The sequence below is a fragment of the Pseudonaja textilis genome, chromosome 2, assembly GCF_049901715.1.
Source record: "Pseudonaja textilis isolate UNSWEBS1 chromosome 2, rPseTex1.2, whole genome shotgun sequence".
Lineage (NCBI taxonomy): Eukaryota > Metazoa > Chordata > Lepidosauria > Squamata > Elapidae > Pseudonaja > Pseudonaja textilis.
The window spans coordinates 133,136,283-133,152,558 of NC_141991.1; the positions used below are offsets into that span (position 1 = coordinate 133,136,283).

Here is a 16,276-nt window from a genome sequence, read left to right on the forward strand (position 1 = left end):
TGGCTGCAAGTGTCTCCTACACAAACCCTGATACTTATAAGGAAAGCATGGCTGCCATAATGTTCTTTGCACCAAATCCTTATGGATTTTGAGTTACTAGTGGAAGGGCCACTGCCTAGGTCTTGTGTGCTGAAATGCACACTGTTACACTGAAACAGACATAAAGCCTGGCTCAGATAAATATGAACCATAATGTAACTTTTTGCTTAGCCTAATATGGGAAAGAGTCCCCTACTATGACTAAAACATAGTTTCTCATAGAGATGGGCACTCTATACCAATAGAACCAGAATGGGACACACTGCAATATTTCTCTAAGCAGCAACTAGTGGTATCATATAACTATTAGAGACATTTACCAGAATAAGGCGTGTTTTTTTTTACTATTATTACTGTAAAATTCAAAAGGAAACAACAAAAAAGGTAAGAAAAATATCTGAGCCTATCCAATAAAAGGGTGTTTCCTGATTCTGTTCTACAAAACCTGCATATCTCATGAAACTGTTCAGAGGAAAAGGCCACATACACAAGAATGGATCCAATAATTATGAACTACTGTAGTTCCATGAAATCAGAAGAACATATGAAAAATCACTTGCCACAAGAAGAAAAAGGAAAGATTATGAAAGCTGTTTGCAATTTGCTGGAGATGGGGGCGGGGAGTGTTTAAAACAAACCTAGTCATGATTTGATAGATCCTTGACATGGGTCTTTCCAGCCCAAGCATTGCCATTTGTGAAAACTGCTATACAAGGAAGCTTATAGAATCAGCTTCCTCATGAAGCTTATTAAATGCTGACATTTAATTACCAAGAGACAGGTTCACATGTTCTGGGAAGTTCTGGGAAAAGTTCTGTACTTATAGAAGATTATGGTACATCTTCCTCTCATAGAAGAAACTTTTTGCACATAAAATAGTAGCACTGCAGTAGCACAGGTGGCTGTACTAAACTCTCTCTCTCTTGTGTGTGTGTGTGTGTGTGTGTGTGTATGTATGTATGTATGTATGTATAATTATGTATGGTTTCCCAGATTGCTTTCTTTGCTACAAGGCACATTTTGTTAAAGGGTTCAGTAACAGACATGTGGCCCCTGGTCAATTGGCAGATTGGAAGGGTACACACTTAGAATAGTAATTTCTTATAAATATGGGATTGAGCCCAGAATGCACTTCCTTGGTACAATCAGAAAATAAGCTGAAATAAAATGAGACTCATTGCTCTAGAATATGTAGATCAGCCTTAGCATACCATGCACAGCTAATATTTTCTCCAAGCTAGAAGACTACTTGACAGGATCACACCTTACCCCGCTCTCAATCTCAAGAATTCTTTGCTTACTTGAAAGAAAATATTTTTAGACAACAACTTGGCCATCATCTGAAGTTGACTAGAGAGATCCTTGCTACAAACCCAATTGCTGATGTTATGAGTTTTAATATGTTTATTAAAGCTTTCTGACAACCAATGTGTCAGCTACATATAGAGGACTGATCACAGTCTAACCAATGCTTCACATAACTCAGTGGCCTTATAAGAACCACCTCTTACTGTGATTCCATGCAGCAGAAGTTATTTATACAGCCCGAATTTTGTAACTCCGGAACTACAGGTATTGAATAGCAGGAACTAAAGCAACATGCAGAATGTGGCTTCATTTTTAATAATTGCTAGGAGCACAGAATCGTATTAAGGGAACTGTTACAATCCACATGCAAGTACATGGAAAAGGGGATAGCAAAGCAGAGTTTAATTTTAAAATGCTATAAGAGAAATTATTTCCTTCAAATACTTTAAAAAATAATAATGATAAAATAATTTCAATTCTGTTCACAGGCTCTATTTGTACTAGGCTGGGCAATTTTTGGTTGAGGATACAGCAGAGTCCAATAGACAAGGTGGATATGGTTTCTAATTTTATTGAGGCCCTCCCCTCAAACATTTCTCCATCTCTAACAGCATGATACTTTAATCTATTTCTTCATTTATTAAATTTATCTGCCGCCCATTTTGTCACGCGGAGACTCTGGCTGGCTGATTGGCTTAATCTAACAGAAGAGTGGAATTTATCCAGTTTTAGCAGGAGTTCCCAGGGGTGCATAAGAATGTCCTCTTGGCCTATACTATGCGTCCTTTTGTTTGCTACACTCCCTTCTTATTCCAAAGTACTGGAGCACTGAGGCAGGGAACTCCTGGAACAGGGCTGCAGTCATGTTCTTTTAGGGTAGGCTAATGGAATGAGACGCTTTTTATGAAAGCTCTTTTATATTATACTCCTTGATTTTGAACCACAGTAGGTCCCCCATAAGAAGCAGCTTGCGCATTCTACCAGACCCATCAAATCAGGTCCTTTCCACAAGCCCTCTTACCTGTTCCTGGAGTGTTAAGGTCACTTCTTCTTACTGTCTCAGAGCCTGAGCACAGCTCTCACACTGACTGGAAGATTCAACATTTGTCTACTCTGCAACAGAATTAAGTGAACCAGGCTGAGTGACAATGACTGAATAGCAAGCAGCACAGATCACGAACTAAGGCAGAGGGAAGGCCACCCCAACGTCACATGATCTTTAATAATGATCATCCTTCCTCAGCTTGGCATATTCAAATGTGATGGATCACAACTCCCATCATTCCAGCCAAGATAGCCAAGGGTCCTTGGTGCTCTCTGCAAGAAAACAGTCTAGTTCAAGGAGCATCAAGGACTCCTTGTTTCAACCCTGAGCTACAAATATTCTCCTTTGTCCGTTACAAGGAGAGTTGCAGTCTTGATCCCATCCAGCCCTTCCAGAGAGTGCCAAGTTGAGGGAGTATGCTCTACGTCCCTGCCTAGAAGTAACTAAAGCGGCCTCACGTCCAATTAGGAGAGAGATTATAGCATATTAAAGACCAACTGATTTTCATATAGAAAGTTCCAGGCAAAATTGCCAATTGCTCTAAAACAAGGTTCCCATCTAAGAGAAAGATTTGGGGTTTTTATCTCACAGCCCCAAATAAAGAAAGACCTTCTTTAAGTTTGAGGATTATTCTTAAGCCACAGCTCTGAATTATTAGGGTTTACTGAGTCATGCTCTGTGTCTCAACTATACAACTCTTGGAGGGAACTATATATTCACTGAGAAAGAACAATGCTGGGCCATACCTATCTTTTGGTGTCATTTTGAACTACGGAAGGAAATCCACCCAAAATTTAACCTCCCTTTGGCAAGTCTCTACCTATCACTCACTTGCAAATGTTGATACATTCATACTTCCTTTCCAGGTTTCTTACCATTCCCACAATGTTAGCAAGGATAGTGTTGAATTAGGTTGGCCAATAGTGCAACTGACAGCTTCATTTGTTCTTTCTCATAGCAAAGCACTCGTTCTCAATGAGAATCTAGGTCCCAGATAGTAAATTCAATGCTATTGTGAGCCCTTACTTTTCAATGGAAAATATGAGAAACCAAAATTCTACAGTCCTTTCTCTAGACCTGCATTGCATTCATTCAACAACAAGCAGAATTCTGAAGTGTTCTTTTTTAAATGAAAGAACGCAGCACAGTTATGTTTCTAAAGGTACAAAAAAGTAACATAAATTAAAAAAAAAGAAAACTAAAATACCTTATCATCTGTCCCACTTGCCAGCAAGCTCATTTCTTGTCCTATTAACCTGAGAAGATCCTGGCTACACCTGCTGTGCACTGTTATTGGAGCTGTCACTAAGGAAACAGATACCCTGTTGGGACAAGTTATACTTCAAAGCCCTTGCCAAACTTGCATTTTTAGCATATCAAGGGAACAAGGAAAAGAGTGGGGGGAGGAGGAGGAAAAAGACAAGTGACAGGAGGTCTGAAATGCTTGTTAAAAGGAAGTCTGCAGAAATTCAAAACACATTTTGTCACAGAAGAACAGAACAAGAAGCAACAGCATCATATTCAGACAAGGAAACAGTTGGGAGAGCAAGTGACATTAAGGTCCTGAGAAGCTGGATTGATCGTGATGAAAGCAACACCAATAACAGAAAACCTGCATTAAGTTTAGCATGCCACATATACAATTACACATACATACATAGACATGTGCATTTGTGTGTGTATTATATGTGTGCTTTCTATTGGGTGGAAACTGAGGAATAATAATTTTTTTTGTATAGACTGGCAGCACACAGTACACAGCCCCTTTGAGGACAATGTTTTATTTAAACAAAAGACACATAATTAGGAAGACAAAATAGTGGAAGAGTTGGCAAGTTGCATAGCTACACTCTAACTACCACTCTGCACCTTTTCCTCTGGTTGTGATTCAAGCTAAACATTGGCCAACTAGCAAGAGGTCAAGGTCAGTCCAAGATGCACATGCGCACACTTTGACAAGAAGCAGAAGAAAAAGGGAGAGATTACTTCCAATTCTTCTTTTTTGTTTTCAATCTACCCTATGATAGCAATGTGCAAGAAACTTGGTATTTATTTTGGAAGAGACAGATGGAAAAAGACAATAGGTGACATCATCTGAAGGAGAAATAGAATGGAAAACCTTTGACCAAAAAAAAAAAAAAAATAGTAAGAGGGGAAGCAATTTGGAATGTTTGTTCCCATCCTCTTTGTCTTTGAAATAGTCCATGATTTAAGGCCACAATCTTGAAAAGCTCACTGGTTAAACGTATCAGCTTAGCTTTTGAAATGAACATGGCTTATAAGAGTACTGAATCTTTAGCGTTTGCAAACAGAAATACTTTCTCCTGCTTCTTTGCCATTGAGTTAACTCTTATGTTGTCCCCAAACAACTTTGTTTAGCTACATCCTGTAGCTTAGCACTGTGTAACTTTGAACCTGCTACTGTAATGCTTATGATTCTGCAACTACTAAAAGTCCAGGCATCTTAAAGTTGACAAAGTTGAGAAACACTGGTATGAATTATTCTATTTTTTCCCCTAGACACAATAAAGCAGGGCTATCAAACTCCCGGTCTGTGGGCCGGATGCATCATGTGTTGGCCACGCCCATGCCCGGTTTAACAAAGGGAGAAAAAGTCCCGATACATCACGTGACACTGCTGTGACGACATGAGTTTGACACCCCTGCAGTAAGAGGTGCCCTTGTGAATGTTCTTCCTTCTCGTTATTGAAATACGCCTTAGCTCCCCCCACCCCCCGGTAACCTAAAAAAATAAAAGAATTCCCATTGTGTTTTGAAGGCTTCCTCTTGAACTACAAGAATGAAAGTTTGTATCAGATAACAACATGACCAAAAAAATGTATCCCTGATAATATGCATAGTACAAATTATGTGATCTACAATGCATACAACAGGCCTGCCATTTTCTCTTCCAGAACAGCAAAATCACCCGTCAGTTGCAGCAGCTAAGAGTGAAGGTTTCTTACTCTCTTCACAAAACAATTTGAACAGTTCAAACCGACCAAATTATGGAGCTTACCACCTTCAGAGCCACGAGCTGGTATCCTGTGTGAAAGTGTAGAATGGAAGGCCAGGTACCATGTTGATGGATATGCTACAAAAACAGTCAGGATGCTAAAGTTTTCCACAAAAATGGCCAGCACCAGCAAAACATCACAGCACCTCCCAAGAACTGCTTTCTCTTGCTATAGTAGCCAAGACAAAGAAGCACCATGAATAACCAAACTAAGGGAGGCTTAGTGTTAGCACAATGTATACCTGCATACCATTTAAGATCACACTGTATAAGGCTATCCAAATGGTTGATTCTAGATAGGGTGAGAAATGGTCTCTAAAGTGTGGCAAAATGACTTTTTCCAAAGCCACCCTCCGGAAAGATGATGGCCCTAGGATAGATGTTTGAGGCCAGGACCTATGTGAGATATACTTTGTTAGAAGCTCCATAGCTGCCCTTCACTCATTTTTAAGAAATCAAAATAATAATGAACAAAATGAACAAAACAAAAACTGTATCCACCCCATTTTGAACAAGGGGCTTAGTTATGATCAGTCTCTCTGGCTGCAGTTCATTGGTTAGTTCTATGCCATGCAACTGGCGACATCATCTGCCAGCAGACTGGGAGTGCGGCGCCATAATGACATGTGACTGCATGGGCATGTTTAGTTCTGTCCTTTGGTTGGCCATCTGAGTGAGGACTGAAGTGGCAACGGCTTCAGCTGCAGAGCGGACGTTCAGCCCATTGGGAGATGCAGTCACCGAACTGTGCTGGATGACAGGAGCTGGAGAACCGGTGGGCTCAGAACTCTCTTTGGGGCTTTCTGATTTTTCAAGAAAAGGGAAAAAGAAAATGGTATTAATGATTGGGCTTGGCTTTACAGACTTCTACAGAACATGCTTCGGCAACTATTATTCTGCTAGTTCTCACCAGTTACATTTTCTCAACTGAGTTGCTCTTTTTGGCCACAATATTCTCTGTACAAAAATTCAGCTTCATTACAGACTTAACAAGCCTGAAAATACAACTCATTCTGATGCTAATCAAAAGTATTTGTATAATCTTGTGTTGGATACACTGAAACCATGATCATAGACTTTCGTTTTACATAGCCTATTATGTGAATCCAGCCACCTGTATTCGATAAACCATAGTTTATTGTTGTCAAGAGTCAGCCAATTCTGGTTTCTTCGATTAAAAAACAAATCAGCCACACATCTCAATGATAAAACTGCTTTGGAGTGAATGTGCATAAGAGAAGAATTTACTGGCATTATTTAGGTGCCAATTGAATGTTTTTCCCTACAGCTACGCCTTATAATGTGAACTTTAAGAATTGAAGAGGAAAAGGAAAAAAAATACAGTTTTACAGCACTGGAAAAAAAGCAGCCTTTGGGGGGGAAATAGGTTTTGTTTTATAGCTGCAAATGTAGTAGAATCTTTTTCAACTGAGTGTTCTTGAGATAATATGGACTAAACCATCCAATCATCCAATGGAAGAACTGGCCATAATAACTGGGGTGTTCTATCCCCAACAGTTTTGGAATAGCTTAGGTCAGAGTTGGTGTTCTTGTAATATTCACAACTCTTCAATTACAGAATGCTTTCTAAATTTTGACTGATTCCAAAATGCTGTTTCATAAAATGCTGAAATTCTAAAATCTCTATCTGACCTCGATAAAAGAGAATGCTAGTAACTCAGGGTTGAAATTGAGAGCCTTGGTGTTCTCTGAGCTTGGTTGCTTTTTTTGCAGATGTTTCATTACCCAAACTAGGTGACATCATCAGGTGTTTTTTTTTTTTGTTGCTCTGCTTGAATATTTATAAGATTCTGCTTACCAAGATAACCTTGTGTTTTCTTCTGTAATGCAGTGACAGGACAGTCCTTGTGAGCCAACAATAGTTGTTTGAGTTGCGCAACTTCATTCCTTAATAATGTAACTTCATTCTATGAGAAAGGAAACATTTAGTCTCATTGCGTTGGTTCAATATCCAATCTTGAATCTTGTTAAGTGTTAATTTGAAACAGTGACAGAACAATCAGAGGTACAACATAAATATGAAGGAATTTATGGATGATGGGTTTCAGCCAGCACTTTTTACTCATTACTTAGCCTAGGGAATGCTTCATTCGTCATGCCCCTCTTTTTAGCATTAAAATTGTTATGATCCTATGGCTCAGTCCTATGCCTAAATGGTGTCTTTTGCTATTGGCATATTTTTGAAAAGGCCAATTTGGAAACCTGGTAGTGAAGAAAGGAGATTCTAATCTAAGAAACCTTGAAATAAAAGATGTTTTAATTCTGAAAATCTTTTGAAGTAAGTCAGGCTAAATGTAATGCACGTGCGCACTTGTACACAAGCACACACACTTAGGCAGTATCGTTTCCACCAATGAAATATAAAGTGGAAACTGCAGGGCTGATGCAAGGTACCTGGAAGGGTTTTACAAAAAAGATGCTGAAAAATCACAAAGGCCAAACAAGCCCATCTTCCAGGTTTACCTTTCTTAGCATACTAGCTTCATGGAATGCTGGAGCTATTTTTGGTTTCTAGCAGACAGAGGCTGCTTATGGAGAATGCAGGTAGCAGCCTGTTTTAATACTGGAGTTGAAGCTGATGAACCATGTCGTGGTAGACTTGCTTAGTTGCATTCTTTGTGTAAGTCTCTCAAAAATGGTGGGAGCACCATGCAAGGGCACATATGGAAATAACTCAAGTGTATTAACATTCTTTTTATTACCACTGAAAGGGAGATTACACTGAACTTCAGTTTCTCCCTCTAAGACAGAACTATCCCTGCTGGCTTAGGCCCAAGAACCAGAAGGCTCAATTCTTTTTCCTCAAAGGCAGGAAATTTCTATTAAGCTTCAGAATAAGTTAAGCAGCAGGGTAGTAAAAAGCAAACCAAAAAATTCATAGCAGCGCAAATAGCTTGGCTCACAATCTAGCACCAGCAATGCACCAAATCAGGCCAAGGTTCCACAGCAGACAAGAGAAGAAACGAAGCTTCCAATGTTAAGAGACAGATGGAAAGCATGAAAAGGTTCTCTTTATGCATTTAGACCACATAAAAGTTAACATGTCTTTCTTACTTATAAGAATAATAACAGAAAGCTTCACGTTAGGATATTTTGAAATGATAACAATATATTAATAATGATGTATTATTTATAGGTGATGGGAACAAAGAAAAAGAAGAGGAGGACTATGAATTATCCTTGTCAAAGGGTGAGTAAACAGATCTGCCGCAGTAAGATTGGAATTGAGTTGTAAGATTTTCTGAAAAAGTCTACACCGACGAGTAACAAGAAATAAAAATGACTGAGGCCCTAATGTCTGTTCCACAAAATGTCCATTCCCACAAGAACCTATAATTTAAATGAGGGATCTATAGTCTCAGAAAGTGTGTGTTAGTAGAATGCATTATTTCACAGAGACCTCAAATCTCCCCCCAACTCCCGGCAAGGAAAGCTCCTCCAGATGGTAGACAGCCAAGACCAAGAATACCTACTCAATGTCAGGATCTTCAAAGATAAGCAATGAAGGTCTCAGAGTATAAAAATCACCTCCACGCTACATTCAGGTCCCATAATTTCAGATTGTATCGGCTAGGAACAAATTTATGAACTATAGATCTCACATAAGTACCCTAGAGGATGATGGCCTTGAAAATAAAGCAAGGATAGATGTGATATTAGGGGTACATTTATCATACTTTAGGCATGCTGGCAAGCCTACTTACACTGAGTTGGATGTTCTGTGTGGTGAGCTCTTCTGCTTTCTTTTCCAAGGACGACACCCAGAGCTTGCGTTTCTGGCGGCAGCGGGAGGCAGCAGCACGGTTTCGCTCCAAGAAACGCTGCCTGCGTTCGTCTGGATCTTCATCTGCTGTGCGTCTCCGTCGGCCACCTGTACTTGGTGTGGGTTGAGCTGGGGAAACCTGAGGACGAAGGACAGATAGGTGGGCAGGCTTTTTATACAGAAGATGGGGCAGGCTGTTCAAACAAAAAGAGGAGGAACTTGTGGCTTTCCGGTGTTATTAAACTACACCACCCTGCATTTCTTGCCATTGCTCATGCTGGCTAGAACTGCTGAAAGTTGCAGTTCAGCCATTATCTGAAGAGGTCCACCTTCTATTAAGAACTCAGCAGTCATATATACTTATACGGAGCAAAGAACATGCCCAATCAATTTTCGGGGTTATTAGCACTGCCATAATGCTACTCAAATGCTACTTTACTGTTTAATGTTTGCCTTTTTCTTCTTGATTGCTTTTATTATATTTTGCATGGTATTTTTCTGTAAACTGTTCTGATATTTTCTCTGAGAATAAAAAGTAATAACTACAATCTTTTAATGAACAAACAATAAATAACACTTTCTTCTGATTTGTCTGGTTCCCAATAGTCTATTTGTAAAATAGATGTACAAAACGCACAGATGTCAATTGCTGTGCATTTATCTGCAAGCAACTTGGAATATTCGGTCATTATTTGATTTTGCATCCTTTTATCAATTTAATTTTTTTTAAAAAAACTTCTCTTTTCCCTTGTGTCTGTTCAAGCATCTATATTATTTTTGCAATGAGATGCTTGTGTGGTAGAAGCAACGCTGTAATAGTGACTGAAATCCTTTTTATTTTTAAGTAGCCAAATGGAAATAACTGCCAAAAGCAAAAACAAATTTGCAGGTTCCCACCTTAGCTCAGCCTCCCCAAATGGGCCCTATAATTAGACAGACAGTTTCCACTTCTCTATACTCGCTGTTAGTCAGGCAACATATGGACAGTAAACTTCTGGAAGCTCTAACTGACAGAGCAGGTGGTAATTGTGATGGAAGGCTGGCATTTGGTAAGCTGGCAGGACCAAATGGAGTGCATTTAAACTCAAGTAATTAAGACAGGAAGAGAGACGGGGAGAGAAGATTTGCAAACATTGCTTCTCTGTTTCTGACTCTGTCCCCGTTTCTGACTCTGTTCCCATTGCTGTTGTATCTCAGTGATAAACATCTGGTATCAATGCTGACAGAAGCAATGGATGCTCACCCTAGTCTAATCACCTGCTCAGGGAATTAGAAACTCAGTGCCTAAACCTGCTCAGGGAATTAGAAACTGAGTGCCTAAACCTGGCACATCCTGCAACTAGAAAGCTGAAATTTGGCAACAAGGAAAAACAATATGCTGAATGTTCAAGCTTATTTTCATTTGCAACATTTAAAGTTTGTTCTAAAGCACGGTAGTTTTTTCAGAAACTGCAAAAAGGAGAGTTGGTTCTATAAGGAAATGGGGAAAGACTACAGAAAGATGTACAGGAACATAAGGGAAGAGAGAAATCCACAATTAAGTAGCATTTATTCCCAGATAACTAAAAGACTGCTGGAAGCTGATGACGGTTTTCCTTCCCTTCTCCAGAAATGACTATATTATTGCATAAGAGAGTTCATTATCATCAGGTCATTCTTGTTTTAATAATGGCTCAAAATCTTACATTCACATTTGATCTTAAAAAATACGAATAAAAAGTGTGCATTCCATAGCATATTATGCCATGCCACCCATCATACTCTCTCTAATACCATAGTTAGCCGAAGCCTCTATTTAGAAGTTCCCCATTCCCCTTTTACTCACAAGGACCAGTACATTTTTCTTTTAAATAAAAATCTGGCTCCAAATAGTAGCTGTTGGGTTTTAATTAAATTTCATACAGTCTAGCAAATGCCTTTACAAATTTCCACGGCAGCTTTCCTAAATTTGGGCTCTTTCTTTTGGCAGATGCGCCTGCCAGCTGAGGAAGGACGAGATTGTATTGTAGTCTCACTTCTGTTTCCTGAATCTTTACTTAACCCAATTTGGCATTTAACCAACCTGTGGCTGGGCTGGAGAAGGTGCATCAGGGTGCTGGATAAGTATCTGACCCTGTTCAGGATGGGAAGTCACCATTGTGCTCGCTGATCCCACCATCATGCTGCTGCCGTTCAGTGAGGAAGTAACTCCTTGCGTCAGGCTGGCTTTTAACCTCTGCATGGGATGAAGACAAAACAAACACTAGGAGAAGCCCGACTTTCTGCTTGTTGAGATGGCACAGTGGCTAAAACATAGCATCGCAAGCTAACTCTCCTCACAGCCAGGAATTCAATCCTGACTGGCTCAAGGTTGATTCAGCCTTCCATCCTTCTGAGGTCGGTAAAGTGAGGACCCAGATTGTTGGGGGCAACATGCTAACTCTATAAACTGCTTAGAGAGGGCTGTAAAGCACTGTGAAGTTGTATATAAGTCTAAGTACTATTGCTATTGTTGATGTTTTTAACACATATTTGGAGTTTGCTCAAAAGAGGCAGTCTGTTGAAGACAAGGGGCAGTAAACCTGACATGCTGTTAACTAGAGGTTCACATTTATGTTCCTAGAAGAAAAATAAAAACTTGGATTAATGGATGTAAACACTTCACACGTGACTGGGAATTCTTTTTGCTAAGGAAATCTGAAAAATCTCAGACAAAGGAGATGGTGTTGGATTTCCGGAAGCAGAGAGAGGAGCCTGCCCTACTTTATATCAAGGGGGGGCTGTGTGGAGAGGGTTTCCTCTTTCAAATTCCTGGGAGTGCACTTCAGCCAAGACCTCACCTGGAAAAATATCATGTTCCAGGTGGTTCGAAAGGCTTAACAGAGATTCCATTTCCTTAGGGTCTTGCGGAAAAATCAGGTGGAACAATGATTGATGACTTCCTCCTACCGGTCTACGATAGAAAGTGTCCTCATATATTATGTCCTTAACAGCCAAGGACAGGAAGGCCCTACAGAGGGTGCCCCCTAACCCCACTGGATGAAATCGTCATGTCCTGCTGTCTCAGCAGAATGAGGAAAATCCTGAGGGACGATTCACACCCTGGACAGCATTTCTTTATTCTCCTACCATCGGGCAGGAGATATAGGAGCACAGCCAGCCGGACAAATAGGCTGATTTAATATGACAGACTTACAGCGCAAGTATAACAAGCAATATGTCTATACCGATGGTGTGTGTGTGTGTGTGTGTGTGTGTGTGTGTGTACTTGGGTTTGGGGATTTTCTGTTATTAATGAGATGTATTCTGTGTTTTGTGTGGCCTGCACCAATGGAGGGTCATTCAATATTATTGTACACGTTGTGCGTTGCCAATAAAGGTTTGAACTTTGAACTTTTTTGTGGAGAAGCTCTAATTAATATGGAATGTTTAAACAGGAATTCTTCCTTTCCCATACAATTAAGAAATAAGTCATCATAAAATGTTCAGACAGCTGAATTTTTCTAGTAAAACACTGGGTTTTTTATTACATTTTACTTCATTTTCCTTCCAAGGAATGTGTGTGTTAGACTCAAAATAACTTGGTCATATGTAAGACAGTTAAAAGAGAGAGATTATAAAACTATCATGAGGATATGCCTGTAAGATAAAATAAAATATTATGTTGGTGTAAAGGCTGTCTAGCCTGAAAAAGTACAGGAACTGTTTTTCTTACATTTGTGCGATATTTGCTCAGATGAAAGTTAATATCTACTCTTAATATGCTGTATTTGGACATGTCTATACTTTTGTGGCTGTAGTCTTTGTAACACCAAGCCAGAATTCAAAGGACTCTGCATTAGTTTTATATGCTAAAAAGGATTTTACAAGTGGTTTTGGCTGAATATCTCCTCTTCTACTGCCATATATCAGCCTCCGTGGATGGGAATTTTGGGGTTTGCAATTCCAACATATTTGGAAAGCTCGAAGTTGGGAAGACTGTCATACACCAAGTTGCTTTTGAATCTGAGAGGAATTTCAAAAACAAATTTATTGTATTTGGCATGGGAATACAACTCAAAAGAAAAAAAAAACCCACTGTGAGCTTTAGCAGTTTTGGAACTAGTACTTTGTCTGTAAATTGTGCAAGCGGTAATGGCAAAGGGGACTAAGCCAGATTTCTGAAAAATGATACAACAATCTAATACATTTTTACAAGATGAAGTTTCTTTACAGCGGTGTTTTCTCAACTTTTAAGTTGTGTGGACTTCAACTCCCAGAATAATATCCCAGCCAGCCATGCCTTCAAGACTAGAATGATAGAAAAAATGTTTTTGAAATCTACAATGCATCTTGATGCATACATCTCTCTCATTTGATTCTTTAAAAGGTGCCATCTTGTGAACAGTGAAGTAGAATAAGGAGCTCACCATTTTAGCTTCAGAGTGTCCTGGAAAGCCTGATGGTGAAATTGAGCCACTGCTGATAACCGGGGGACCAGGAATACCAGGAATGTTTGGCACCATAGGCATCGGCCTTGCCAGCTATATATTGGAGGAAGAGGAGGAGGAGGAAGAAGAAGCATCTTAGGTTTTCTTTTTTTACTTAGAACACACCCAAAAGAAAAAAAAATGCCTCACAAAAATCCCACCATTGGTGTTCACATAAAATCCACAAATTTTCAACCACTTAACCAGACTGAAAAGAAGAAGAAACAGGAGGCAGGAAAATTGCTGGCCAGTTCACTTTCTCTGAACCATTCCATTTGGCTACAATAGCCAAATACTCTCTCTTTAAAAAAAAAATATTGTCCCAAATATCCTTGTTTGCTTTCAGGTATCCGTGTGCAACTTCTCAACAGTCACCTAAAAACTGTAGCATAACAATTTGTATCTTGAAATTGGGGGTTGCTGGCAATCTGCCAATCACAAGGAAGATTCTGGTTCCAGGTAACTAGGCCCACATAATTTTTTTTAGAACAAAGGCACTTGGGGATCCATCATGATTAAACATTTGGTCTTGAATTAGAGGGGGCGGAACACATCACTGAGCAATATTCAAGGCTATTGTCGTCTTTCAGATAACTTTTTCAGGTTGTGGAAGGGACAAAAATAATTCAAAAACAAAGTGCAGAAGCCAGAAATGTTTAGAGGAAAGGCAGACTCAGAATTATGTTTTTATCATAAGGAGGAAAACTTCTGACCAATTTGTTATCCCCTGTAAGGTTCTTTGCAATTTTACCGTCATTTTATGATATTGTTCACTTTCACAGCAATTGGAGAGGGAGGATGCTATGTAAGCTAAGTAGAATTCATGCAGTATTATTGATACACCTGGAGAAAAGGCAGTCATTTGAAAACCTCCACACTAGGTACACAGAGAGATGTCTTCTGCTGTCCTAACAAATTAGTCTTTCCAATTTATTGGAGTCGACCTATTTCCATTGTGGCAGAAACTTTCCAAACACTTAAAAGTCAATGAAAATTTACCGCACAAAGAAGCAGACACTTGATTTGAATGCAATATCAGAAATAATACAAGATGCACCAGAAGGTGCTCATGTTTGTCAAATCCATATGCAGAAATAAAAGCTAAATAACCATTTCATGCCCCGAAGAGGCCAGGGAGGGAGTTTTTCCTGGCTTGGAAAAGCCGACATGTTCTCTGCAAGCTTGAATGGTTTCAAGCACAAAGCTAGCTAATCAGAAAGCCTGCCATTCCCAGCCCCAGAACCAACAGGGCCGGCCATCTGTTCATACAAGGATTCAGCCTGAGCCTTCCTGACCAATGACTTGGTTGGCAGGCACTGCTACCCTCACAGGCAGTGGCTCTCACCACCCCTATGTCCTCTACTCCAACACAGGCTTATCTCATGCAGAGAAGTAGAGGGAGATGTCAATTTTTGCAAATTAAAGTGCCCCATATGCTCTGCAAAGGGAAAAAGCTGTCCCTTCCTTTATCAAAATCAGCCATGCTGGAAACTTTCATTACCGATATGACAGAAGGCATCTGAACGGGTGGGCCAGGAAGGACCGGCATAGTCTGTCCATTCACAAGGTGCATGACAAGTGGTACAGAACTGGTAGGAGACCTGGAAAAGATTTCAAGCAAAAAGAAAACGCGTCAAACAAACTTCAGTCCAATTGGCAGGCGAGGGAACTCTCTCTCCAGCAAACCCTGGTTGCACATGGTTCTCTTTGATTCATGGGTCCCATCCAAATTCTCCATGGTGCTCTAACCAATGGACAACAAACTGATTTCTTAATCTAACTTTTTAACTGCTAACTAAATTGACAGAGTAAACATGGCTCGCAAAGCCACAGTTGGTTCTAAACGAATACAGTACTTCTCATTCAGCAACCGGGTCATTAAGCAAAGTGGTTGCTAAGGGAAACTTCATGATTTTATGACCTTCATTTTTTTCCCTTTACAGATCTGTAAAGGTTATAAATATGAGGACCCGTTGCCAAGTTACTTTTTCATCCCCGTCATGAATGTGAGTGGCTGCTAAACATGGCAGTCGCTAAGCAAGGACTATATGTAACTAAAGCCTGCTTCTTCTCCCAATCCATTTCAAAATCTAACTGGAATGGCAATAATAAAAGAATTTAACTATGACGAAACTATATCTTAGGACATGTTTTCTTCCCTCATGGCTATTCCTGGGCAATTATATATTCCACTGCCATACCATATAAGATTTGATACCAGAACACTTCAGGAGAAAATTCTACCTGATAAAATGCTCAATTCTAATCTGCTTAGGATGCTTTCTCTTCCCTTAAAGTTTCTACTTACCCGAGCTGCCTGTTGGAAGGTGGAGCCTGGGTGATGACTGAGGTTGGAGAAGGGAGAGTTGGATGTAGGGGGTCATATCCCAAGTGCAGTGGCAGAGATCCAGGACGTACAATAGTTGGAGTAGGTGTAGAAATGATAATAGGTTTTGAAGCGCTCTCCTAAGAGAAATGCAGACAGTCAGTGCCAGATTCCCACCACCGTCACCCTTTTGTAATGCTGTAAATTTTTACAGCTTTATTATCTTACTGATTACCAAATTACATTATATATCATATTACTAATTATAATTGATGGAAACATACAAACATGGCATAAAAATACAAAAACA

At 39.8% G+C, this 16,276-nt stretch overlaps 1 protein-coding gene across 2 annotated transcripts in view; it reads right to left on the reverse strand.

Annotated features, from left to right (window-relative positions):
* Positions 1–1,428: 1,428 nt before the first annotated feature.
* Positions 1,429–16,276, reverse strand: part of ATF7 (activating transcription factor 7) — a 117,141-nt gene continuing 102,293 nt past the window's right edge. The window contains exons 6-12 of one of the 2 annotated variants that reach the window (XM_087925358.1): positions 15,949–16,106; positions 15,142–15,241; positions 13,581–13,694; positions 11,255–11,407; positions 9,134–9,331; positions 7,228–7,336; positions 1,429–6,211 (exon numbers count right to left, since the gene is read on the reverse strand). In XM_087925358.1, the coding sequence (XP_087781484.1) occupies positions 5,994–6,211; positions 7,228–7,336; positions 9,134–9,331; positions 11,255–11,407; positions 13,581–13,694; positions 15,142–15,241; positions 15,949–16,106 (1,050 nt within the window). In that variant the 3' untranslated portion in view covers positions 1,429–5,993. The remainder of the gene's footprint in view (positions 6,212–7,227; positions 7,337–9,133; positions 9,332–11,254; positions 11,408–13,580; positions 13,695–15,141; positions 15,242–15,948; positions 16,107–16,276) is intronic. The other variant, XM_026714852.2, reaches the window with a different exon arrangement.